Source organism: Peromyscus leucopus, chromosome 17 (assembly GCF_004664715.2).
Source record: "Peromyscus leucopus breed LL Stock chromosome 17, UCI_PerLeu_2.1, whole genome shotgun sequence".
NCBI lineage: Eukaryota > Metazoa > Chordata > Mammalia > Rodentia > Cricetidae > Peromyscus > Peromyscus leucopus.
The window spans coordinates 53,359,182-53,384,783 of NC_051077.1; the positions used below are offsets into that span (position 1 = coordinate 53,359,182).

Genomic DNA, 25,602 nt, shown 5'->3' on the forward strand with positions numbered 1-25,602 from the left:
AGGTCAGCGAACACCTGCCGTTTGGAAAGTCTGAGCCTGCTGAGGCCACAGGGAGAGCAGTTGCAGGGAGGAGAGCTGGTGGTCACTGGCTACGGGAGCTGATGCTCAGAGGCTCCACAGGGTCCTTTGTAGCAAACCCACAATTCATCTTAAATCGGTCAAAAGTGGGGCACACCAAAGTCGTTAAACACTCCCACTCCATGCTGCAATGAAAAGTCCCCTCCCCTTTCTGTTCCCCATCAAGTCCTGCATGAGACAGGACTGTCCGTGCTGGTCTCAGACTCCTGGGCTCAGGATCCTCCAGCCTGAGGCTCCTCGGAGCTGACACTGTCACCTCAGTCAGCTCAGCAGCCAGCCTGCCTCCACCTCCATGTGCTGGGATGACAGGTGCAAACCACTCTTTTTATTTATTTATTGTGTATACAGTGTTCTGCCTGCATGTATGTCTGCAGGCCAGAAGAGGGCACCAGATCTCAATACAGGCAGTTGTGAGCCACCATGTGGTCGCTGGGAATTGAACTCAGGTCCTCTGGAAGAGCAGCCAGTGCTCTTAACCTCTGAGCCATCTCTTCAGCCCGCAAACCACTCTTACCTGGGGACGGAACTCAAGCGTCTGTGCAGTAACAGGCAAGCACAGCAGCAAACGAGCTACATGCCTATCCCATTTTTTACTTTTCAAGAGTCTTATGTAGCCCAGACTAGCCTCAAGCTTACCAGGACCCTGAACTCTTTTAAATTAAGACAGGATCTTGCTGGGTGGCGGTGCAGGCAGATCTCTGAGTTCAAGGCCAGCCTGGTCTACAAGGTGAGTTCCAGGACAGCCAGGGATAGAGAGAGAAAAACCCTGTCTTGGAAGAAAACAACCAAAAAGACCCCCAAAACAAAACAAACAAGGGTCTTCCTGTGTAGGCCTGGCTAGACTGGAACTCACTCTGTAGACTGGGCTGACAGGACTCAGTGATCTACCTGGCCCTGTCACCTGACTAGGAGGATCGAAGGTGTGCGCCACAACTGCTGGCTAAGTCTGATTTAAAATGCTCAATTTATAGGCCAGGCAGTGGCGCACACCTTTAATTCCAGGTCTCAGGAGGCAGAGGCAGGTGGATCTCTGTGATCCACATAGAGAAACCCTGTCTCAACAATTTTTTTTTTTCTGTTTATTGTGTGCCTGTGTGTAGAGGTCAGAGGTCAATGTGGAGTTGGTTCTTTCCCATGTTTCCCAGAGATCAAACTCAGGCCACCAGGCTTGGCGGCAGGTACTTTCATCATCTTTCTAGGCCTCAGTTGGCTATTAAAAGCCCCAATGTACGAGCAAGGGGTCAAGATACAAAAATTAAAATGTCCCAATTATAGCTCGCCCATTGGAAGGAGGCAGTTGGGCCATCGGCATGTATATTAGAGGGTTGATGTTAGATCACATGCCCTCTTTTTCTTGGCTCCCCCTTGATGCTCAGTCTCAGTAGTTAGGAAGGTGCCAGGGCCATCCATGACCTTGGACGGAAACCTCTGGAATCTTGAGGCAGAGTCAGCCCCAGTCTACAATGCCACCATGTAAGGGTGAGGGTCAGGGTTCAGTTCCCTGATCCCAAGTGGAGATTCCAGCAGGGTGGGTTGTGCTCATGTTTCCAGCACTTCCAAGTTGGAGACAGGAGGATCCTGGGGCCCAGTGGCCAGGCAGGAGGATGCCACAGATGGGGTTCTCTAGAGGACCAGTACAGAGGGACAAATACGTGAACACACATCCATCAGAATTTATTTATTTTTCTCCAGACAGGGTTTCTCCGTGTGGCTCTGGCTGTCCTGGAACTCACTCTGTAGATCAGGCTGGCTGGAGTGCTGGGATTAAATAGCAAGGACAGGGGCTGGGGACCTGGTAGTCACTCAGTTCCAGGACAGCCAGGGCTCTGCAGAGAGACCCTGTCTCAAAATCCCAAAACAAAACCCAGAAGTGCTGGTGATGTCCCAAATGGAAAGTGTAGAAAATGAAAGTGCAAAATTTTGTCAGAAAACTGCACCACCGGAACCTCCTTCGGTATCTGAGGAAAAGGCGAGGAGGGAGCATGAGCGGCCGAACAGGCGGCTGGGGAAACGCTCACAAAGTGGCAGGACAGGCTGCCTGGAGCCATTCCAGGGTCAGGCCTGCACTGTGATTAGTTCTGTCCAGGGCAGGGACTGTGGGCCCTGAGGGCGTCTGGACTGAAGTACCACTGGCTGACCGTGGGGGTGCCCTGGGCCTCTTCCCAGACTTCCTGGTTTATCAAGGCTGCTTCTTTACTGGCCTGGGAGGAAAGTTCCAGTACCTGGCAGATGATCCTGTGGAAAGAGAAAAGAGAAGGGACAACTTTGTCTGTGGCCATAACTCTAATGGAGATCTTAGAAAAACAACCCCCCCCCCCCACAGGGTTTCTCTGTGTAGCTTTGCGCCTTTCCTGGAACTCACTTGGTAGCCCAGGCTGGCCTCGAACTCACAGAGATCCGCCTGCCTCTGCCTCCCGAGTGCTGGGATTAAAGGCGTGCACCACCACCGCCCGGCCAAAAAACAAACTTTTTACAAGACATTTATTTTGTTGTGTGCAGCTCATCTGTGGGGGTCAAAGGGCAATTTACAGGGATCAGGTCTCTCCTAGGTCCTGGGGACTGAACTCAAGCCACCAGGCTTTACTTGAAGAGTGATCTCAGGACTCTGATGGTGACTTTGAAAGTGACAAGGCTTGTAAGGCAGGGCAGAACATTGGCAATGACTGCAAATTTGGGGGCAAGTATGCATGTGCACATGTGCATGTGTGCCTGTGCATGTGCCCATATGTTGCTGGAGACAGAACCAGGGCCATGTGCATACTGAGCAAGAACTGTGACCGAGTTCCCTCCATTCCATGATGTCCTTTTATTGCTTCTTGAGACAGCACCCAAGTGCTCACCCTCTGCTCCATGTGAGTGGTGGCTCACCTACCCTGTAGGACAGTTCTAGGTGTGGTGTGCTTCAGAGTCCCTGCAAAGTCCTTTGGGCATCTCCTTGAATGCATTTAGCACTGTGAGAGCAGATGGAGCAAGATTTTTTGGGGGTGGCCAAAATGGCTTAGTGGGTGACGGTGCTTGCTGCCAAGCCTGCTGATGACCTCGGTTTGATCCCTGGGACCCACACAGTGGGAAGAGAGAACAGATCCCCAAAGCTGTTTTCTGATCTCCACACTCATGCCTTTGCATGCATGTGCCCAAACACATAAAAAATAAATACTCAAAAAAATCCAAAACATGCCGGGCGGTGGTGGTGCATGTCTGTAATCCCAGCACTCAGGAGGCAGAGCCAGGTGGCTCTCTGTGAGTTCAAGGCCAGCCTCGTCTACAGAGTGATATCCAGGACAGGCTCCAAAACTACACAGAGAAACCCTGTCTCAAAAACAAAACAAAACAAAACAAAAACCCCAAAACGCATGCAAATGTTCTGCCCTGCCTTACAAGCCTTGTCACTTTCAAAGTCACCATTAGAGTCCTGAGATCACTCTTCAAGTAAAGCCTGGTGACTTGAGTTCAGTCCTCAGGACCTAGGAGAGACCCGATCCCTGTAAATTGCTGGGTGTGTGTGGTGCTACATGCTTGCCATTCTAGAACTCTGCGAGCTGAGGCAGGAGGATTCCTGTCAATTCAATGCCACATTGGGTTACATAGTGAGACCTAGTCTCAAAAAACCACACAAAACAACAATGTAACTCAAGAAACCCCAAAACTGGCCAGACACTGGTGATGCACATGCCTTTAATCCCAGAAGTTGGGAGGCAGAGGCAGGCAAATCTCTGAGTTCAAGGCCAGCCTGGTCTACAGAATAAATTACAGGATTACAGGGCTGTTACAACAGCGAAAACCTGTCTAGAAACAAAACCAAACCAAAATCCAACCAACCAACCAACCAACCAACCAACCAACCAACCAACCAACCAAAAAGAAACCCCAAAACATTCTACTGAGACTGTATCTGGAAGATGTTTAACATGTGTTGAGTAAACTGTGGGGCCCAGGTAAGGTTCCCTCTGTCCCCTGGTGACGCAGCGCTGCAGTCTAGGGCATGACAGTGAGTGTGGGATGCTTTCCCCGCCCGTGCTGGTCTCGGGTCTCTACTGTCCCCAATCCTACTCTGCTGGACTCTGGCACGGTATGAATCTATGGCTCCATTGCACCCAAGGCCCCAATACCTCAGAACTCAGGAGCAGGCCAGAAGCTGACCAGTGACTGACAGTCACCAGGGCAGCAGTGACACAGCCTGGCCACTTTGGCAGTGTGGCAGCTGTGAGGCACTCACAGCAGAGGCCCCAAAAGCTGGCTGTCCAGACAGAACCAGCCTTCACCTGAGATGCCAGCTGGGTGGGGTTCCATCCCCAGCACCCCAACTGGAAAGAAAGGGAGGATGGAGAGAGGAGGGAGAGGGAGGTGCACCCCACACCTGTGGAGCTCCAGGTCCTTCTTGGCGGTCAAGTCCCTGAGCTCCTCCAGCAGGCACAGTACTTGTGCACTGGCGTCCTCCGGCACCTGTGCAGTGGAGTCCCGGGAGCAGATGCCCAGCTCGCTCAGGAGCTGCAGGGTGGTTCTCAGGGCTGGCTGCAGATCATCTGTGGAGATAGCGCTGTTGGCAGGACTCTGGCGCCCACAGCGATAGCTGTTTGTGCTATGTGGAGTTGGCTCTTCTCTATACTCAGGCAATGGGAGCAAAGGGAGGGATCCCAGCAGGTCTCACCTGTCCCTGGGAGTGTGGGTGCCAAGGGCACACTGATAGGGGGTCAGTGCTGAGTGTACACGCGGTGCCCGCATGACAGCTGCCCAGCAGGGCTCCCTATGGACCGAGGGAGCTGAGGCTTCAGGGGCAGCAGCTTGCTGCTGCTCTGCTCTCACCCTCTTCTTGCGGGACGCAAGAAGATATTCTAGAGATTCAGCTGTGTATTAAAGCTACACCTAGAAATGTCAAGGCATTTTCTAGTGGGAAGCCATTTATCACGGAATATTTGGTGTTACTCAGCTTTAGTATACAGCTGCTCCTCGTTATGAATTTCTTGTCCTCCTAATTCCCATAGAATTTGTATGTGTGAGCATCCTGCAGGTAGGACCTGCTGCCTCTGAGTTCTCTTCTCCCTTTTCAGCATTTGAAATGGGTATCTGCCGTTTGCAAAAACCCCCTTTTAGCTACATTCAAAGACAGGGCCAGCTCCAAACAAAGGACAAGTGAGGAACAGAATAGCTACCAGACCACCTGCTAGGCACCTGAAGCCCCTGAACTAAGGTAAAAGTCCTGTCCTTTCGGAGGCAACCTGGCTCCTAGATGCATAGCTTTGTTTCTTGTGCAGACGAAGCTCAGACCATCCCCTTGCCTTCAGGCCTAGTGGCTTTCCAGAGCAACTGACTGAGAACAGAGGAGGTTTTTGCATATCCGGGTGGAGTCAAGAGTGAAGCAGATTTCCTGGTGTGGCATGGTGAAAAGAAAAAGAACAAGGCAGTTTCTCTGGAGAGGGTAGACAGAACCGCATGGCCAGAGAAGAGAAGACAGATTCTGTAGGGGGTCAAGCAGATCTCTTGTAGAGCTTTCTGAGAGCAAGAGTAAAGAGCCAGGAAGGATAGATGGAGGATGGAGGGACAGAGGACGAAGGTGAGGTCAAAAGCACAGGAGCTTACTAAAACTATGAGGACTGGAACAGTGGGCACAGAGAGGAGCTGAATGTGAGGACAGAGCTGAAGCTGTATATGTAAATGAACAAAAGAGCTTGGTGTATCTAGATTCATTCCCGTGCTGTTGGTAGCGTCTCTCCTGGGCCCCCTGGGAAGGAAATTAAGAAGCTGGACCTCAAATTTTCTGAAACCCTGTCCTTCTACTGCGAGCTGACAAGCAAGATGCACCTGCCAGATGTTGTCTGGACCTGTATTTCCGGGCCTCCAGATCCAAACACACGAGATTCTGGCATCTGCAGCAGCTGTGAGAGGTTGTGGTGCTCTGACAGCACTGTGTCACTTTGTAGCCCAGGCTGGCCTGGAACTCACAGCCTCCCAAGTGTCGGACAGTAGGTGTAGGCCGCTGTCCTTTTTCCTTGTTACGCAGCCCAGGCTGAACAAACCCTATGCAGCTGAAAGGTCTCCATGAGGACATTTGCTCCAGAGAATCCCCAAAATACACACAGCACTGGTCCATCGGTGACCTCCCCAACACCCCCACCCTGTTGGTGGGGCCCAGGACTCAGGCCAGTAGGTGGGTGCCCCCACACTGTCCTGCCATGTCCCCATAGCCCTCCACCTGTGAAGTTGGCAGCTTGGGGCTGGAATCCCTGACTCAGTTGCCTGTGCCCTACCCATGCCGGGCAGGACACAGGTTCCAACACCACCCCAGGGTGGAGGCACCTAGAATATGGTGCATGTGAGCCTTGGGGCTCCTTCCTGCTGTGACAATGCCACACAGCAGGCTGTTCCTACCTAGGAGCTCCTGCCCACTCCCCTGCATGTGGACGGCCTGCAGGGGCAGCTCATGTCGAGTGGTGTCCAAGGCTGTGGCCAGTGTCTTGTACTGCTCCTTGAAGCGCTCTGATACAGCCTGGAAAGGGCCCAGCACCTCCATCTGCAGGCAGAAGGGGGCACTGCAAGACACACCAGGCCACCCACACAGGAAGAACTATCCGCATGCGGGAAGGAATGGGCCCTGCATGTGCTGAGCCCTGCAGGTCTCCAGCCTCATGGGTCAGCCTCCAGCCTCAGGTTTCCTGGCCACAGGAAAGTCACAAGGTTGGAGGCTGGCTGAGCCATCTCGTCCAGGTAACAGGATCCCCTCTGACCTGTCCTGGATAGGACACTATTGCTGTGCTAGGCACCAGGGTGGGATGGCAGCTGACATTGCTGCCATCAGCTGGCAGGTGCCAAGTGTTCTGCACGTCTTGTGGCAGACACAGGCGTCCATACACAGTCTAGGCTCACATCAGGAGCCTAAGCAGAGTGGGCAGAATGCAAGAGGTGACACCCTGACCCTTGCTCCCTCATGTACCCTGGCTTCAGGAGCATGCTCAGACCCACCTGGGCATCCAGGATGGTAGCCAGCTCCTGGTGTTTCTGCCGGAGCAGTAGCTGGCGCCGCAGCTCCAGCACCCGCCCCTGTAGCCTCTCCTTCTCACGGCACATGGCTGCCAAGTCCTTCTCAGCCTTCTCCTCCAGCAGAGTCAGGTTCTCTTCCATCTGTGGGGGCAAGGCCAACTCAGGTGGGGTGGGGGACATGACAGAAGACCCTCTGGTGCTCCCGAGGGCCAGCGACTCACCTTCACAGACAGCAGGGTCAGCAGCAGTGTCTGCGACTCCATCATGTCCATGGTCTGCTGCAGATCCTGCAGGGGTCCAGCTGTTCAGTTCCCAGTGAGCCATGCTGACCTGGCTCTTCAGGGCACGGCAGAACCCCCAATCTGTGTACTTTATAGGTTCAAACGGAACTAGTGTCCGAGCGGTTGGGGATGGAGCCAGGTCTCATCTTGCCCGGGAATGATATGGATGTTACCCCATCAGTATATGGGCACCACAGGCCTGGCCCCCATCCTGGAGGACTGGGAGTCAGACCCACCCACTGCCCGCTACCCCTGTGCTCACCCGTCTCTTCTTGTGAAGGGTTCTCTTTCTCTGAGGGGTGGTGAAGGATGTCGACTCGGATTTCTCTGACGCTGTCCTGTCTAGCTGGGTAGGCTCTCTGAACATGCTTTTGTCTAAAATAGACCATTTCATTTATTTAAAGAAGTCTTTCACTTGGCTTCTGGAGGTGTAGTCCAGGTTGGCCTAAGACTGAATTCTCCTGCCCCAGCTAGGGCTTCAGGCTTGTGCCACCATAAGTGACCAAGAACATAACAGGTATCTCTGGACTCAGACTGTCACAAGAGGAAGATGTCACCCCCAACCCCACCAGCCAGGCCCTCACGCTGCTTACGAATAGAGCACTGCCTGGGGCCTGTGCCTGCTTCAGCCACCCCACCAGGCAGGAGGGAACTGACCCACGCTGCCAGCTGAGAACACACTGGGACTCACAATCCTGGGCCTGGTGTGCATGAAAGGCACAAACTCTTCTCACAGCATCGAGTCTAACTGGCAACAAGGGCTTTCTGAGCCTGGGGACCATCCTTACAAGCTCAGCCGCTGAGGGGCTAAAAGAAACCACTTACCATTGATGGCTGAAAGGTCTAGGTCGCGTGGAGCTGTGCTGTGCCCTTCCAGCATGGTGGACTGCAGGTTTCCTCTTCCCATCACCCGGCTGTCTTCTGCCCAAAGAATGCCAGAGTCATTGGGCCTGCACCTCTTGGTACAGTACTGTGTGGGGCCCCCAGGATTATTTCTTCCAGGGTGTGTGGGTGCTGGACTCTTGTGCCTGTGAGCTCCATGGCTGAGGTGAGGGGCAGCTCCTCAGTCCTCTTGTCCTTGTGCGCCGACTTACAGAACTGTGAGCTCAATAAGCCTCTTTAAATGTCTTGTTTTTAGTAAGTTATTTACTGTGGTCAGTGAGACTGTTGTGGGCTGAGGTCCTTCCAGGCTGGTCCTAGGGACTGAACTCAGGGCACCAAGCATGCAGTCAGTGCCTTTACTGGCTGAGCCATCTCATGGGGTGGGGGTAGAAAAAATCTTTTTTACTTCTTTAAGGTTCAGTTTTTTGCCAGGTGGCGGCACACACCTTTAACCCTAGCACTTGGGAGGCAGAGGCAGGCAGATCTCTGTGAGTTCGAGGCCAGCCTGGTGTATAGAGCGAGTTCCAGGACAGCCAGGGATACAGAAAGAAACGCTGCCTTAAATATAAACAAACAAAAAATTTACCCTCCCTTTTTTTCTAAGATTTTATTGATTAGATACATAGTGTTCTGCCTGCATGTGTCCCTGCAGGCCAGAAGAGGGCACCAGATCTCATTATATATGGTTGTGAGCTGCCATATGGGTACTATGAATTGAACTTGGGTACTCTGGAAGAGAGCCATCTCTCTAGCCCCAATAAATCTTTCCTCAGAAGAGCAAATTACTGCCAAGCATAATTCACCCACACCTTTACTCTAGCACTCAGGAGGCAAAGGCAGGTGGATCTCTGAGTTACAGGACAGCCAGAGCCACACAGTGAGACCTTGTCTCAAAACCAGAGAAACAACTAGCATGTGGAGGAGACCCAATCTAGTGTTGGTGTGGCCCCGGGGTTCTGTTTATGTCTTTCCTCGGGACAATGAGGTTCCTCTTTGGATTCCTGAGCACTGAACGCACCCTGTGGCTGCTGCTGAAGCCCAACATGACAGAGACCTAATGGGTGGTCTTCATGAAAAACTCTAACTTTCTGATGCCAATGGAGATTGAGAGCCCAATATCGCCAGCTTTGGCAAGCATTAATGTAAGCCTAGGAACTGTAGCCATGAGATTGGATTCTCCAGAAGAGCTGCCAGCCAAAGTCATGCTGGGATCAAGAAAAATGGGCCTTGGCGGTTCGTGTTACTGGAGTTGTATCCATGCCAGTGGATGTCCACACAATCCAGAAGAGCATCTGACATTGCTGCTGCCGCTGTTGCTGTTATAACAATGGAGGCCACTGCTGCTACTGTTTCTGGGATTACCATTTCATAATTGCTTACTACAGCTAGCACAGTGGAGACCCTGGCAACAAAAGTAGCTACCACAGTTAGTTAATCTTCCATTCTATTGGGCATGATAAATTTAATACAGTAGTTATATACATCTCGATTGGCTTTGAAAATTATAAATTTATAAACTCAAGTTCCAGTTGCTTTTGGGATACTATCTTACAAGGACTCCAACGTACAGTATGGCTCGTTAAGGAAGGGAATGGCTCAGTTGCCTTTAGCCTACTGGCTATGAGTGAGATAGGACCTCTGTTGGTCTTTTCTGTGTCGAACACACAGATTGCAAGCCCAGTGCCACTTTGAGATCTTTGGCAGCAGTTAACTCTGCAGCTCACACACGATTGAGCTTGTATGATAATGAGTATTCAGAGACGGGTAATTCCTGGGGGGCACTCACCAACCTAAGACAGAGCACCTGTGTGGCCTGGGCAGGCATCTCCATGACGGGTAAGGTGACCTGCTGACGTCCCACACAACCCAAGTCAGAAGCTCATTTTTTAGTAAAAGGGGGACCTTCAGGTCCCTGGCCCCCATTTTGGGTAACTGTTGCCTTGCTTTCAGACCTTGACCTTGATATCCTCCCTATGCTAATTCACTGCCGGGTTCCAACCTCCTGAATGCTTAAGGGAAGTTCCTTGTCTGTGTATCCTGCATAATGGGTGTTAACAGCTTAGATGCAAGATTGTAAAACATCGGGAGCCAACTTCTGCCCTCTGGGGTTCTCCCATTGTGCTGTAAGCCTGTATTTAAGACCTCCTACCCACTTCAAGAAATGACATTCGACATTTAAAATAAAAAAAAAATAATTGAATGAATACTGTGAATGTAATCTATGAATATCACAAATGTAATTAATATCATGAGTGTAATTAATGAATATCATGAGTGTAATTTAAAAAATTTTTTTGATGTACAAGTTGGGAAAAACATATTTGACATGTTTTTGTCAGAGGTCAATGTTGGAGGATGAGAAAAACTTGTTTGTTAGTATGGGAAAACAAGCTTGTTTTTGATGTATAAATAAAGATGGCTGGAGCTATTCAGGCAGACCATTTGTGTGAAACTAAAAAAAAAAAAAAACAAACAAAAAAAACCCAGAGAAACAGACAACAACAACAACAACAACAACCCCTGTCAACTCCCCAGACAGGCATTCTAAACAGGTTAAAGGGACCACGGACCACGGTGCCATTAGGCTAAGTGTTTCTTCTTTGTGGTGCTGGAGATGGAGCCCTGCTGAGCAAGTCCTGGGGTGATCATAACCCCCAAACCATAATTTGTAGTTCCTAGAGATAAACAAAAATCTGTTCAGAGTGGTGACCTGTAAGAGAGGTAGAGAGGGGCTCTATTTACTGCGTTTACAGCAGTGCTGCAGAGGGAAACAGAAACTTCACAGCACCACACGAGCTACTGACTTCTGGAGCCATGAAGTTAGAAGTGCTCAAGGCCCAACCCAGACCCAGGAATTCAGAGCTGCCCTCAGACGCAAGGCAACTTCTGGGCCAGTCTGGGCTACATGAGACCCCGTGTCAAAAAACTGGGGGTGGCGTGGCTGGCTCAGCCCATAAAGGCGCTTCCTTGCCTGGCAGGCCTGATGGTGGACTCGATCCCTGGAACGCACAGGAAGCCGGAAGGAGAGAGAACTCCACAGAGCTGCTCTCTGACACCACATGTGCCAAGGTGCCAGGAACAACTACCAATGACGACAAAATGAAATAAAAGTAGTTCCTCCACTGTGACCAGGGCTGTCCTGTGCACCATGGGCTCAATCAGCAGCTGTGGCTCCATTCACCAAAGGCCAAAACCCAAATAAAATGTCTGCATACATCCCTAACCAGTCATCATCACTGTTAGATGAGCACCTGTTTGACCCAGGCAGGTCCTGGCCCCTGAGTGGCCAGCTTCAAACACAGCCCTCGGTCACATGAGAAAGTCCTAGCCAGACTCATGTGTTGTTCTCGCCCCCACCTGGTCTCATGGAGCCCAGGCTGCCTTCAATCTCCCCATGTGGCCAAGGATGACTTTGAACTCCTGATCTTCCTATCTCTACCTCCTAACTGCCTGGGTGTCAGGCACCCAATGGGCTGTAGTTTCTACAGAGCCCCATAACCACCAGCAGGCAGCAGCTCCTGGCCAGTCCCCCCTGCTCCCTGGATCTGCAAGTAGCTCCGTGGGCATGTGGCTGTGCCCTCAGACACACTGCCCATGCTCCCGTCACAAACATTTGAGTGACATCCTTTCTGACAGAGACCCCTTGATGGTCAGTTTTCACTGCCCACCTGACACAATCTAGGATCCCCTGGGAAGTGAGGGGTTGTCTGGATCGGGCTGGACTGTGGGCATGTCTGTGAGAAGTTGCCTTGTTTGCTCTGGGGGAGGCCGGGCAGCTACTTCCCTGATGCCAGAGTCCTAACCCCCACCCCGCAGCCAGGCCCACCTTTGCTCCTTGGCAATGCGCTGGTCTTCCTTCCCTCAGGTGGCTTCCCAGCAGCTGATATAGAAACCTGTTATGGAACAGTCAGAGGTCAGGCCACTTGACCTTTGATGTACTTGCTTAGAGGTCAGAGAGAGATGCAGGAGTCTTGAAACTGTGTATACAGGACAAGCAGGATTTGTGTAACAGGGACATTCATCAGACATGGGAAATTAATGGCACATCTGCTGGACTGCCTTCAACACCCAGCCATCTCGATGGGCCTGTATGGTGATATTTTATTTGCATTAAAATGTTATTTGGGGCTGGAGAGATGGCTCAGCCGTTAAAGGTTAGGCTCACAACCAAAAATATAAGAGTTCGGTTCCCAGCACCCACGGCTGTCTCTCCAGCCAAAAAAAAAAAAAAAAAAAAAAAAAAAAATTATTTGTATGTTAATAAAGTTGCCCAGGGGTCAGAGCTATTAGCAGGCCATAGGAAAGCAGGGCAGTGGTGGCGTATGCTTGTAATCCCAGCACTTGGTAGGCAGAGCTAGGTAAGTCTCTGTGTGTTCAGGGATACAGCCAGTATTGGAGACACATGCCTTTAATCTCAACACCAACCACAGAAAACCTGGAGGTCTATACAGACAGGCCGTGACGAGGCGGTCATGTGGTTGGGTTTACAACCAATGAGAAGGCAGAACAGAAACTCTATATAAAGACTTTAACACAGGAAGCTTTGTGTTAAAGCTCTGGTTCGGAGAGGTAGGACCACCGCAGGAGGAAAGGTAAGGTTTTAGCTCTTAGCTCTGACCTCTTGGCTTTCTTCTTTGCATTGGTTCTGTGTTTCTTATTTAATAAGACGATTGGTGCCGGGCGGTGGTGGCGCACGCCTTTAATCCCAGCACTCGGGAGGCAGAGGCAGGCGGATCTCTGTGAGTTCGAGGCCAGCCTGGTCTCCAAAGCGAGTTCCAGGAAAGGTGCAAAGCTACACAGAGAAACCCTGTCTCGAAAAACCAAAAAAAAAAAAAAAAAAAAAAAAAAGACGGTTGGTTACATCTACAGGCCTGTGCTCCTGTGTGCTGGGGAGGTGCTGGCAACTGACTTCCTATGGCTTTCAAGATGTGCTTGTTTTCTATACCTGTTGCTTTGGACTTAAGAGGACACCAAACTTCTACTCTGGCGTAAGTCTTCAATGCTCACAAACAGCAACAGAGGGTGCCAGGCTGCCAGTGACCCCAGGTAAAGCAAGAAGGAGCACGGTGGGGCGATGTTGTGGTCCATGCCCTTCTCACTCACCACTGCAGCAGGGACCCTCCCTAGGAAATAAGGAGGCAGCAGGGTGGAAGAGGAAAACTAAAACCTACTCCTTGCAGAAACCACCTAAGCATATTCAGACTAGAGTGAAGAAGTTTGCCAAGTATGAGGGTCAATCTGGGCACCCAGGCTAGCCTCAGAGCCAGCAGGCTCAGACTCCCAGCCTGTATAGGTGGTGCCAGCCAGGCTCTCAAGGGCATGAAGAGAATCAGCCGTGAAGAATGGAGGGCAAACTCTGCTTCTCACCTGCCTGACAGTGGGGCTCGTTTACACTGGCCATGCTCACACTGGGACTGCTGCAGCCTTGGCTCCAGAACTTGGTGTCATCTCGCTCCAAAACTGCTTGTGCCTGTGCCCGCCCCTCAGACCCAAGCTGCACAGGGAGTACACGTGAGTAGGGACCAAGCATGCACACTCAAGCAGATCTGGCTACCTGTCCTGGTGGAACTCCCAATAGCAGGTGTTGTAGACTATTATTTTAAGGTGTGTTACTTTAATGTTGCATTTGTTTAACTCTGTGAAGCTGTGCTACTGTGCCTGTCTAAAATACCCGATGGTTTAATAAAGAACTGGCCAATAGCAAGGCAGGAGAAAGGATAGGTGGAGCTGGCTGGCAGGCAGAGAGAATATATAGAAGGAGGAATCTGGAGGAAGAAAGATCAAAGAATGAGAGAGTCAGGAGGAAGACACCAGGGGCCAGCCACCCAGCCACGGAGTAGGAGTGAGATTTACAGAAGAGAACGAGAAGAGCCCAGAGGCAGAAAGTAGACGGGCCAAGTCAAGAAAAGCTGGCTAGAAACAAGCCAAGCTAAGGCCGGGCATTCATAATTTAAAAATCAGCCTCCATGTGCGATGTATTTGGGGCTGGGTGGTGGGCCCCCAAAAGACCAAAGACCAACTAACAACAAGCTGGGCTGTGGGACTTAGGGTCCGTCCAGCTAAAAGAGCCCATTGTGAAAGTAACTGGAGGGAGTGTGACCAGTGAACTGAAGAGTTGGCGTGGCGGTTAAGAGCACTTGCTCTTATGGAGGACCTGGATTCCACTCCCAGAACCCACATGGTAACTCCAGGGGATCCAATGCCCTCTTCTGATGGGCTGGCTGGGAGAGAGCTTGCCTAGCATGTGTGAGCCTTACATTCAACTTCAGCACCAGGAGCTAAAAACAAGAAGTTGGGCCAGCGGGTAAAGGTGCTTGCCACCAAGCCTGACAAACCAAGTTTGACTGCAGGACCCCTGTGGAAAAGGGTGAGAATCCATTCCCACAAGTTGTCCTCTGACAGCCATATGTACATGTTGGCCTGGACCCTGCTCCTAATGAGTAAAAATGTAAGTTTTAAAAAGTCACCATGATGCTGGGCGGTGGTGGCGCACGCCTTTAATCCCAGCACTTGGGAGGCAGAACCAGGCGGATCTTTGTGAGTTCGAGGCCAGCCTGGTCTACAGACGGAGATCCAGGACAGGTGCAAAGCTACAGAGAAAAGAGAAATCCTGTCTCAAAAACAAAACAAAACAAAACAAAACAAAACAAAAGGTCACCATGAATTTCACTATTTGTACACTCAATGATAATTAAAATGTTTCAATAGCACACCCTTAACAATTCCAGACTGAGAATGGCATGTGCTGAAGCCAGATGCCATCCTCACACATCATACATGAGAGCCTATGGGAAACCAAGAAGAGCCACATGCTAAGGAGGGACCCAGGGTTCAGGGTCTTGAGACCCCCTCCAATGCTAGCACCTCCCCAACAATGACTCAGCAGTCCATGCAGTTAACCCCCAGGCTGTGGCATAGGGAAGGCCTATGTTCCATCCTTACCATGACACAGGCCTGTGCACATATCTGACTATTATGGGATAATCTTTTTGTACACTGTGAAGATGTGTCTCTGCCTAAGGTGCCTTCTGACTGATGTAATAAAGAGCTGGATGGCCAATAGCTATGCAGGAGAGAATAGGTGGGACTTCTGGGAGGAATCTGAGGCTCTCATGAGTAAGCCAGTGAGACTCTGAGGGAGTCAGATATACAGTATGGAGAAGAGGTAACAAGCCATGTGGCAGAATGCAGATTAATATAAACTGGTTAATTTAAGTTTTAAGAACTAGTTGGAAACAAGTAAGTCTAAGCTAAGGCCAAGCTCTCATAATTAATAAGATGTCTCAGTGTCATTATTTGGAAACTGGTGGTCTAAAGAAAGTCTGACAGCATGTGACCAACAATCAGAGGTTGGATGTGGTGGCTCCTGTCTTTAATTCCAGCCTTCAGGAGGCAGAGGGAGGTGGATCTCTGTGAGTTCCAGGACAGGTAGGGATACGTAGAGAGACACTATCTAAAGAAAAAAATGAAAGAAACAAAAAATTCTACAAATACTGGTCTTTTGATTTGAAAACAAATCTAGAACTTCCGCTTCTTGACAAGAGAATTGCTGGCTACAGCTGCTAACAACTGGCCACAAAGACCAACTTCAGAAAACCCCGAGACTCAGTAGTGTGAAGATGTCTGACTTAGAAAATATTTGAACAGACAAGTGCACAATGACGTGAGAATTTAATGACCAACAAGTGGGGCTGTGGAGACACTCGGAGGGTCCAAGCTGTCACTCAGAAAGCCCGAGTTTGAATCCACAGCACCTATAAAAACAAATCCTGGAAAGGTGTGGGAATCTTTAACACAGGCAAGGGATGAGGGACACAAAAGGATCCTAAGAGTTGGAAGTTAGCAAGCCCCTGTCACAAGAGGAAAACATCCGGTACTTCACTCTGGCATCCATATGTGCATACATGGTTGTACAACCACACACACACACACACACACACACACACACACACACACACACACACACACACACACACACAGAAAAGCACAAGCAACCCATGTAGAGCAATGTCCACCATCAACTGACTTGGTGAAATGGTGTGGTAGTTTGAATAACCACTGGGTAGGTTTTGGTGATGCCAAACACATGTGTCTCCTGTGAGCCAGCTTCTGGAGGAATGGAAAAATACAATATGGGCCAAGCACCCCTTATCTGAAACCTGAAATCTGAAACTTGAGAACCCTGAATTTCAGATCCAGGCACTCACCTGCCCCACACTGAGGGAAGTGCCTTTACTCAGGACATGAGATGAGATCCTCCAAGAATTCTCAACCTGTGAGAGAACTCCACCCTGGATCAGCCCTTCTGAGAGCCATTCAGTCACAGGAGAAAGCAGCAGGCTAATGTGACCATGACAGTAGACACTCAAGACTAGCCAGATCCAGGGACCACCTGCTGGGGTACCAGAACCAAAATGCCTTGTGTAGACACAGGGGGGCGCTGTGGCCAAGCCTTCAAGGCAGCAACAGCAACAGAATGAACGGAAGCAGGGATAAGTAGCTTGGGGAAGCTGCCTGCAGGGTGATGTGAGAGTCTCTTCCCTCAAGCCAGACTTCCAGTCACAGACCCAGGAACCCTGGGAACCCTGGGAACCCTGGGAACCCTGGTCCCCTTCCCAGGGCACAGGCCAGGCAGAGAACATAACCTTCTGATTCTCATACACCAGATCAAGAGCAGGGACTGACCTTGTCCTGCTCACCAGTGCACCCTGACCTAACAGACAAGGGGAACCTGACTGTCTGCTCCAGGGAAGGTGTCACCGCAGGGATGAGCCTGCAGTGACTCCACTCTCCAGAGCACTCCCCGACCTCAGTGTGTTTCCCTCATTCCCGCTCAGCACTGCAGCTTTTGGAGTGCTGGGGACACGTGTGGGGTGCTGGGAAGACCTGCTAGCCTTGCTTACTGACGGTACAAATAATACACAAGAAGTCGCAGAAGTGAAGGCCGCCGAAGTTAGACATTTCACACTGTTCTGAGTGGGATGGCAAAATCCCCCATGCCAGCTGTGCCTGTGACCCTCACCAAATGCCCGCTGTCAGTGCCCATCTCTCTGGAGCCACCTGGGTTCTGGAGGGGATAGTGCTGGAGGACAGAATGACAGAAGAGACCCCAAGAGCAAAAGGGGCAGAGAAGGGGGGAGAGGCCCAGAATATGGAGACTGACTAACACTGATAGCACTCTGGCCAGAGACTCGTGACCGTGCCCCAGGCCTGGAGGCTGCAAAGGCACCTGGTAAAGGCCCTCCAAGGTGCCCCCCATTCCCACCCACTCACAGTGGCTCCAGGGGTAAAGGACTCCATTACCTTCTTCGTTTTCTTCTCATAATCCAGGTACCTGGACCCAACCACTCTTCCTCCTGTAGACAACACAGTGTTTGTCACAGAACGTGAACACTGCACCATGAAGACATGGAGCATGACCAGGACCCCACAATGGAGAGCGGGGTCACTGGCTCCTCATGCTCATGACAGGGGGAGCACCAGCCCTCTGCCCCCCGCAGAAGGCTCCTTCAGCCTCCCCAGGTATGCACAGGGCAGCTACTGCATGCAGAAACCTCCATAGGACACTTAGTGTTTACAAGACATTTGTGCAACACCTCTTTTACGTGCGTCCTTGGAGTAGGAGCAAGTTTTCAAGATCAAAGACGGAAGCATTCTAGAAAGTGAAAGCCTGGGGCCTGTGGGATGGCTCATTGGGTAGAGGGCTTGCCACCAAGTCTGATGACCTCACCCAGATCTTAGGACGCACATGGTAAAGGAGAAATGACTCCCAAGAGCTGTCCTCTGACCTCTACGTGTGCAGCCCCCCATCTCGAGCAAGTAAAGGAGCAGGAGACATGGCTGTGCGGTTGAGGGCTTGTTGCTCTCGCAGAGGACTGGTGTTCCCCGCACCCACACAGAGGCTCACAACTGTTGTAACAGCAGTTCGGGGGAGTCAGTGCTCTCTAAGAGCATCTCCGTTCATGCGCACATAACCGCTCCCACCCACCCCAAACAAAACAAAGCAACAACAAAAAACCCACACCATCTTGGGTCCGACCCACCCTGGGGAGTCCACCTCTGTTTTATGCTTCACCACAGTAAGGCTTGGCTCACTGCTGAGGTCTTGCTTTTCCCACCTTCCTGATCTTTAAATCAGGAGAGAAGAAAGGTCCACTCCTGTCACCCTAACTGATACCATCATCATGGAATAGCCATGTTGGCATGGATTTGAGGCTTTCTCGCCTGAGATCTAGCAGAGGCTCTGAGAGCACAGATAAAGGATTTAAAAGGCCCAGCGAGAGTTTGCCTGGGGCTTGTACCAGGAAAAAGCTTGGAAAATGCAGCCGAGATGTAGGGATCTGACCCTGGTTCAGTTTAACCCTGTTGAGCCGCAGCCAAGACAAACGGACCCACTGGCCTATGTGCCGGGCCAGATCTCAGATCCTGCCTGCTAGCCACGGAACACTCTAGACTCTCCTCACAGCTGCCCTCGTGCTTCTCAATTAAATGAAGTTACCGGATGAAAAGGAATGGCAGTCAAGCTGAAGACAGGCGAGCCCCAGCAGCCCAGGAACAGGGGAGCAGTGCCCATGGCTCCTGCGTCCTGCATGGTCAGTCCCCGTGTGGACTCTTTCCCACTGGGAGTGGGGAGGTCTATGTCCATGCTCTTCCTCCTCCGTCCACTTCTGCCTTCATCATGGGTGGGACCCTCATGAGACTCACACAAATGCAGGCCCCCCTGGCGGTGGCTGAGCCCCTGGTCTGGCCCAGTGTTAACGAACATGCAGCACGCAAACACGTCAGCGGTTACACACAAGCCCGCCAGGCTGCGACCACTCAGTGCACTTCTCTAGCGTAAGTGAGGCCCTGGGCTCCATCCCCACGACTAAACCCCACCCCACAAAGCCCCCCCGGGTCGAGTGATCACGGTCACCCCGGAGGGCCCGAGTCACCCCGGAGGGCCCCTATGGTGCAAGGGGAGAAACAACTCCCCAAGCAATGTTTGACCCCCACATGTACGGCATTCCTGCTCCTGCCATCCCCCAGGTAGAATATAAAACAAAACAAACAAAAGAAGAAAATGAGGCTGAAGAGTACTCGCTGCTCTCCCAGGGGACCCGGGTTTGGGCAGCTCACATGTTTCTGGATGGAACTTGTGTCCCCAGCACATCCAGACCTACACCTTCTAAGGGACCTGTCCCGAGAGCCTGATGCCATGGCAGAAGGGACTCCAACAGTCAAAGGACACCTCGGTGACAAGGAGGACCCTGAGTCCCCAAAGGCATGCCACTGAGCAGTGAAAGCTTCAGTTTCTGCCCCCTCCCCCCAAGAAGCCCCTTTCATAAACATGTATCATCCCTGCCCTCAGGAGGTTGAGGCAGGAGCATCAGGAGTTGACAGGCAACCTGGGCACCATGAGACTTTCTCGGAAAACAGAGCTAGCAGGAAGGTTCAGCATGTAAGGCGCATGCTGTCCAGCTGGATGTTCAATCCCTGGCCCTGCACGGTAGGACAAACAGATTCCTACAAGTTCCTCTGACTTCTATACTCACGATACGGCATGCACACCCCTCCAAGGAGATTAATAAAAAATTAAATAATCAAAAATTGCTAATGAGGACAAAACAAAACTTCCCTTAAAGTGCTTACCTTGTACTCTCCTTCCCTTTGTCTTGTGGGCACCAGTGACTGTGGGCTTCCTACAAGAGAGCAGAGAGAGATGTGTTGTCCATCCAGCTGCAAGAGCTCTGCAGAGGAGAGCCGCCTTTTGCCAGCTGGAGCTGGGCATGTGATGGCCTCCCTAGGATGAGCAGGAGGTGGCGCCTGCACAGGAAGAGCACCAGCTTCCTCCTGAAGACGGTGAACACTGGTCATGAGCTGCCCTCACTCCTTGGACACAGGGATCGGAGTTTCCCCTCCAGGGCAACTTCCCTGTCTCAGGCTGGTGTGACAACAGCCGGACAGCTGTGCGGGCTTAGGAAATGGATGGGACCGAGGATTTTCAAGGCCACACACAGCACAGGGGCTGGAGAAGACATGTCAGCAAGGTGGACAATGGGAGGCAGGCAGCGGGGAAGAGCCCCGCAATCGGAACTCTCCAGATCGTCCCTGTAGCTCCAGCAGTAGGGATGAGGTGGCAGGGCAGGGGACTATGACACAGCCTTTCTCCGCAAAGGGCCACTTTTCTAGGCTCTCAGTCACCGTCATGAGCAGCAACTATTCAACTTTACTGTTCTAACACCAAGGCTGACAAATGGGTGGACCATGTGCACAAAACTTTACAGCGCATTTGGTTCACACAATGTTCGTGTGCCACAAAAGAATGTATTCTTTTAGTATCTTTTATTTTTACTTATTTATTTAGTGTATGTCTGTGTGAAAAGATGCTCGTGTGTCACAGCCTGTGTGTACCACAGTGCCTGTAGAGAGGTCAGGGGACAATCTCAGTGAAGGTCACCTTTCACCTTCTCATCCATGGCTGCCTAAGCCAGGCTAGCCCGTCCTTGCAGTCCTATGGACTCTTCCGGTTTGGGCCTCCCATCTCCCTGTGGGGTGTGCTGGGATTACAGACACCAGGCTAGCCTGACCTCGCACTCCAGGGGAGTTTGGCCTCCCATCTCCCTGTGGGGTGGGGTGGGATTACAGGCACTACTGCATCCGGTTTTTATGTGGCTTCTGGGGACCCAAACTCAGGTTGTCGGGCTTGTTCAGTAAGTAACACCACAGCCCATGCCAAAATTCATCACTTAGGACTGGACAGACAGCTCACAGGTAAGAGAGCTTGTGTTCTTGCAGAGGACTTGAGTTCAGTCCCCAGCACCCGGGGAAGTGGCTCACAACCCCTCCAGCTCTGGGGACCCCAAACCTCTGCTGCACTCACATGAGCACACCTACGTGCACGAAAGTTAAAAGCAGGGGCGGGGGCTTCTGCTGTGGCTTCTCCCATAGTCTGCAGATGGTGGGGCTTTCCTTGGGAAGCAGGGAAGGGAGCATCTCTGGCTGAGGCAAATCATACCACGGGCGTGCGCCGTGGACCTGGAGAGCGCGAGGCTTGCAGCACCACCACAGGGCAGGTGCACCTGCTGTGGTGCCTCAGGGCGCCCTAGGGCCTGCCCACCAGCCATGGAGGCTTCAGTAACATGGTCCTGTTCTGTGTCCACCACCACCCCCTTTTCAGAGCTGGAAGTCTGAGGTGTAGTGCTTGCCAAGAGGCTCCACCCACAGGCCTCTTCTCTGATGTAGTGGGTGGCGCCCATGCGCCCTGACATGGAGGGCAGGGGACGACTGACTTAGTTGGGCCTCTCCTTTCACACACAGCTCCTGGGAATCCTGAGGCCACGAGGCTTGGTGGCAAGCGCCTCTACCTGCTGAGCTGTTACATACACCCGCTGGATGTTCACTCTGAATTAGAGGTGGCGCAGAACGTCCTTTGCTGCACACACTCACCTGTGTGTGACCCTCACCCTCCAGACTCCTGAGAAGCAAACACCTCACCGAGGGCTGAGGGCCAACAGGAGTGCAGCGAGCCCTTTGGCGGCAGCCAGAGCTCCCCGAGGCCTGGGGAAAGGTCTGTGCCGGGACTAAAGGCATGCCACCAAGTTGGATCACGTTTTTCTTTAAAAAAAAAAAGGGGGGGGGGAGGGAGCTGGAGAGATGGCTCAGAGGTTAAGAGTACTGGCTGCTCTTCCAGAGGACCTGGGTTCAATTCCCAGCACCCTCATGGTGGCTCACAGCCATTTACAATGAGATCTGGTGCCCTCTTCTGGCCCGCAGGCACACATGCAGACAGAACACTGTATACATAATAAATAAATAAATCTTAAAAAGAAAAAAAAGAAGGAAAAATAAGATTTATTTTATGTGTATAAAGTGTTCCTGCATGTGTGTATACACACCATCATGGTAACATTTGTTAGATCAGGGTTACATCAAATCGGAAGGCAGAGATGATTAAATTTCAATTATAATAGAGCTAATGGGGGACTGAAGAGATGACTCAGTGGTTAAGAGTACTGGCTGCTCTTGCAGAAGACCCAGGTTCAGTTTCCGGTGGTTCATAACTGCCTGTAACTCCAGTTCCAGGGGCACTGTTCTGGACTTCATGGGCCCCAAGCATGCACATGGCATGTAACTGCCTCTGCCTTCTGAACACTGGGATTAATGGTGTGTGTCATCATGTCAAATTAAAAATTAACGTATATTTGTGTCTGTGTGTGTACACACACAAGCATGTCTGTCTGTGTGTATGCTATGATATGTGCAGATGCCCACAGAAGCCAGAAGGAAGCATTAGGCAACACACTTGGACACATAAAATAAGTAAATAAAATACATGGCTAACAGATCTATAATTCAGGGATTTCTGTCTCAGTGGCTTTGGTTGTCACTTCTCTCTCCTGAAGACCTGCCTTCCTGACAACTTAGCCCTCCTGGCTTCTACGATAACACCTAGCTCCATAGGGCATGAACTAGTAGACACAGTAGGCCAAGGTTCCCAAAGCAAGCTGCACCTCACTATTACACCTTCAGCATGGCTGAAGTGTGCAGAGTTGGAAGGGTACAGGTCCAAAGCCATAGTCGAATCTATTACTGTCCTCAGTATACAACGTAAGGGCTGTTTTTGTTTTTTCGAGAAAAGGTGTCTCTGTTTAACAGCCTGGCTGTCCTGGAACTCGTTCTGTAGACCAGGCTGGCCTTGAACTCAGAGATCCACCTGTCTTTGCCTCCCGCGTGCTGGGATTAATGGCATGTACCACCACTGCCCAGCTTACACCATAAGGTTTTTGTGACAAATTAATTTTAATGAGATCTTTAGCAACCCTGGTAAGACCTATCTTTACTCTGCCTTCCCCACAACCTCCTCTAGTGGACAAAATCCTCATCTAAACGTCTTCTGCTCTGCCTGTACCGTCATCAGCTCTAGGTCTCCCCACCAGTCCTCTCAATAATCCCCACTAAAGGGCTTTTGAGATTCTCCACAGACCTCCTGACTTAGGCCTGTGATCACCCTGTAATAGCTCTTGTGACTCTTGGATTGGTAGGTGGGCCCTTTTAGTCAGGATATCCAGAGGTACACAGGGAAACCCTGTCTTGAAAGAGAAAGAAAGAAAGAAAGAAAGAGAGAGAGAGAGAGAGAGAAAGAAAGAGAGAGAAAGAGAGAGAGAGAGAGAGAGAGAGAGAGAGAGAGAGAAAGAAAGAAAGAAAGAAAATAATATTTCTTTAAAAAATTTGTTTTTGTTTTGTTTTTTGAGACAGGGTTTTTCTGTGTAGCTTTGCACCTTACCTGGAACTCATTCTGTAGCCCAGGCTGGCCTTGAACTCACAGAGATCCACTTGCCCCCCCCCCCACCAAGTGCTGTGATTAAAGGCATGTGCCATCACATGCTATGATATGTGCAGGTGCCCACAGAAGCCAAAAGGAAGCATCCGATCTCCTGGAGCAGGAGTTACAGGCAGTTGTGAGTATGGGTGCTGAGAACTGAACCCAGGTTCTCTGCAAGAGCAGTCAGTGCTCTTAACCACTGAGCCATCTCTCCAGTCCCTCTATTAGTTTTCTTCACACATTCTCTCTCTCTTCCTTTCTCCTCTCTCTCTCTCTCTCTCTCTCTCTCTCTCTCTCTCTCTCTCTCTCATGTAAGATCTTGATGTTGGAATCCAGCCTCTGCTGGAATTGTGAGGAGTTCTAGCAGTGGGTCCAGGAGTGACAGAGCCGTAGTAAAGAAAGTTGGCCCGGGCTGGGTGTGGTGGTGCAAGCCTATAATCTGCAGAGGCAGCTGGATCTTGCTGGGTCCCAAAGAACCCTGGGACAAGTGTCTGTCTGAGGTGCCTGTTCAGCTTATCAAAGTAGCCACTGGCCACCAGGTTCTCCCAGAATCTCTCAGCATCCCAAGTACCTGTTACAGAGTCATCCTGGCAGGCACACCCCGCCCCCTACCCTCCACCTGTCCAGCCCTGAGCTTCCCTTCCCTTCTCCCAGCTTCTCTTCTTTATATAACTCAGCCATTTTGCCTACTTGGTTTGTTGGTTTCCAGGTGCTGTCTTTGCTCCTTCTCTCTTTTCCTCTCCCTCCACACCCCTCTCTCCTCTCAGCCTGCTGGTCAGGTTCAGTCTGGATTCTTCCAGATGTCACTGGCTGTACTTTTCCTCATATCTACAATAAACCTTGTTGTCGACCATACCCTGGGGCAGCCATGTCCTCCTTTTTCATTCAGATATCTGTGATCTGTGAGCTAGGGGCTAGCCTGATCTCCAGTGGGAGTTCTGTGGCAGCCAGGGCTACAAAGTGAGACCCTGTCTCAAAGACAGAAAAGAGAACAAAAACCAATTTCTTTGAGAGAGGACCTCAGGTAACTCAGGCCGTCCTTGAACTCTGGACCCTCCCACCTCCTGAGCCCAGAGGGGCTGACAGGCATGCTTCAGCACATCTGGTGCCATGAGCACCAACCCGCCCAGCTGGAGATTTTCATCAACCCCCAGACTTGACTCTCAAGCAATTATTTCGTAACTCCCCGACTCTTCCCCTACCAGTGCTACAAAACTCCTTTCAGGAAAGAGGAAAACCTGAATTCGGAGAAGGAACGATCGCCGCTCCTCCAGTACTTCCCAGGCTCACTAACAAGGATGGATCCCGGCAGTGCCACACTGCAGAAAACTTCCCGGCACTCGCAAAGAGCTGGGGGATCTGGAGTTTCAGGCTCTCTTTGGCTACACAGAGTTCAAGCCAGCCTGGGCTACAAGAGACCCTGTCTTAAGACAGAGCAAGCCCCGCACAAAACCCAGGAGGTGGAGCTTGCCCCCCGATGCAAAAGCCAGACCGTGAGGCCAAGACACCCGCCGCCAACATCAAGTCCCACGCACGACTCCGCGCCCCGCCTGGGACCCCAGCCCCCGAGCACGAAGAGGACGCGCTCAGGGCCCGGGCCTCCAGTCTGGGAGGGACTCGGCCGCCCGCCGGCCCTGGCTCTGGCCTCTGGCCCGCCCGGCTGCGCCCCCAGCTCACCCCGCGCTCCGCTCCGAGGAGTCCGCCATTTTCCCGCCTTCCACTCAAAGGCAGGCTTCTCGGGGCCCCGCCCGCGGGGAGGCTGGGGGACCGCGTAGCGCCGCGCCTGGTGGGTGTGCTCGGCACGCAGCGTGCCGGGCGAGCGCCGAGCTCGCACTCAGTGGGTATCGCCCAGGAAAGGGCGGCGTGAGAGGGCGTGGATTACAGGCTTTCCTCGCAGGCGCCGGCTTCCGGCCACACTCGCGGAGCGCGCTAGAGGCTAGCGGGGCAGGGGGCGGGGCCTCCACGGCGCCCCGCCCCCAGGGCGCCCCGCCCCTCCGCTCTGCGGAGCTCGGAAACAGGAACGCACCAACCGCAGGGGGCGTCCGCGGTGGGCCCTCGGGTGGGGCGTGGCCTCCACGCGCC

The 25,602-nt window shown here is 51.8% G+C and overlaps 1 protein-coding gene across 3 annotated transcripts; it reads right to left on the reverse strand.

Annotated features, from left to right (window-relative positions):
• Positions 1-1,751: 1,751 nt before the first annotated feature.
• Haus8 (HAUS augmin like complex subunit 8) lies at positions 1,752-25,441 on the reverse strand. Of its 3 annotated transcripts, none has more exons than XM_037211808.1 (11): positions 25,198-25,441; positions 19,848-19,897; positions 17,520-17,572; positions 12,043-12,109; positions 8,160-8,252; positions 7,597-7,709; positions 7,275-7,340; positions 7,036-7,194; positions 6,445-6,586; positions 4,436-4,601; positions 1,752-2,313 (listed from the first exon to the last, which is right to left on the reverse strand). In XM_037211808.1, the coding sequence occupies exons 1-11, from the start codon at positions 25,224-25,226 to the stop codon at positions 2,151-2,153; spliced, it is 1,101 nt and encodes a 366-aa protein (XP_037067703.1). In that variant the 5' UTR covers positions 25,227-25,441; the 3' UTR covers positions 1,752-2,150. The 3 variants fall into 3 exon arrangements, with proteins under 3 accessions (XP_037067703.1, XP_028749362.1, XP_028749363.1); XM_028893529.2 differs by having other exon boundaries at positions 8,160-8,255; positions 25,198-25,440; XM_028893530.2 differs by lacking the exons at positions 17,520-17,572; positions 19,848-19,897; positions 25,198-25,441 and adding an exon at positions 16,424-16,585 and having other exon boundaries at positions 8,160-8,255.
• Between the last annotated feature and the right edge of the window lie 161 nt (positions 25,442-25,602).

What these genes read in the sequence shown, in the direction of transcription:
- Haus8 (XM_028893529.2), bottom strand. Translation starts at nt 25,226, where the DNA reads ATGGCGGACTCCTCGGAGCGGAGCGCGGG. An exon ending in CCCTTCACAAGAAGAGACGG is followed by an intron (nt 7,341 to 7,596) that starts GTGAGCACAGGG and finishes GGACCCCTGCAG; the next exon opens with GATCTGCAGCAGACCATGGA. An exon ending in AAGGACCTGGAGCTCCACAG is followed by an intron (nt 2,314 to 4,435) that starts GTGTGGGGTGCA and finishes CTCTTTCCACAG; the next exon opens with GATCATCTGCCAGGTACTGG.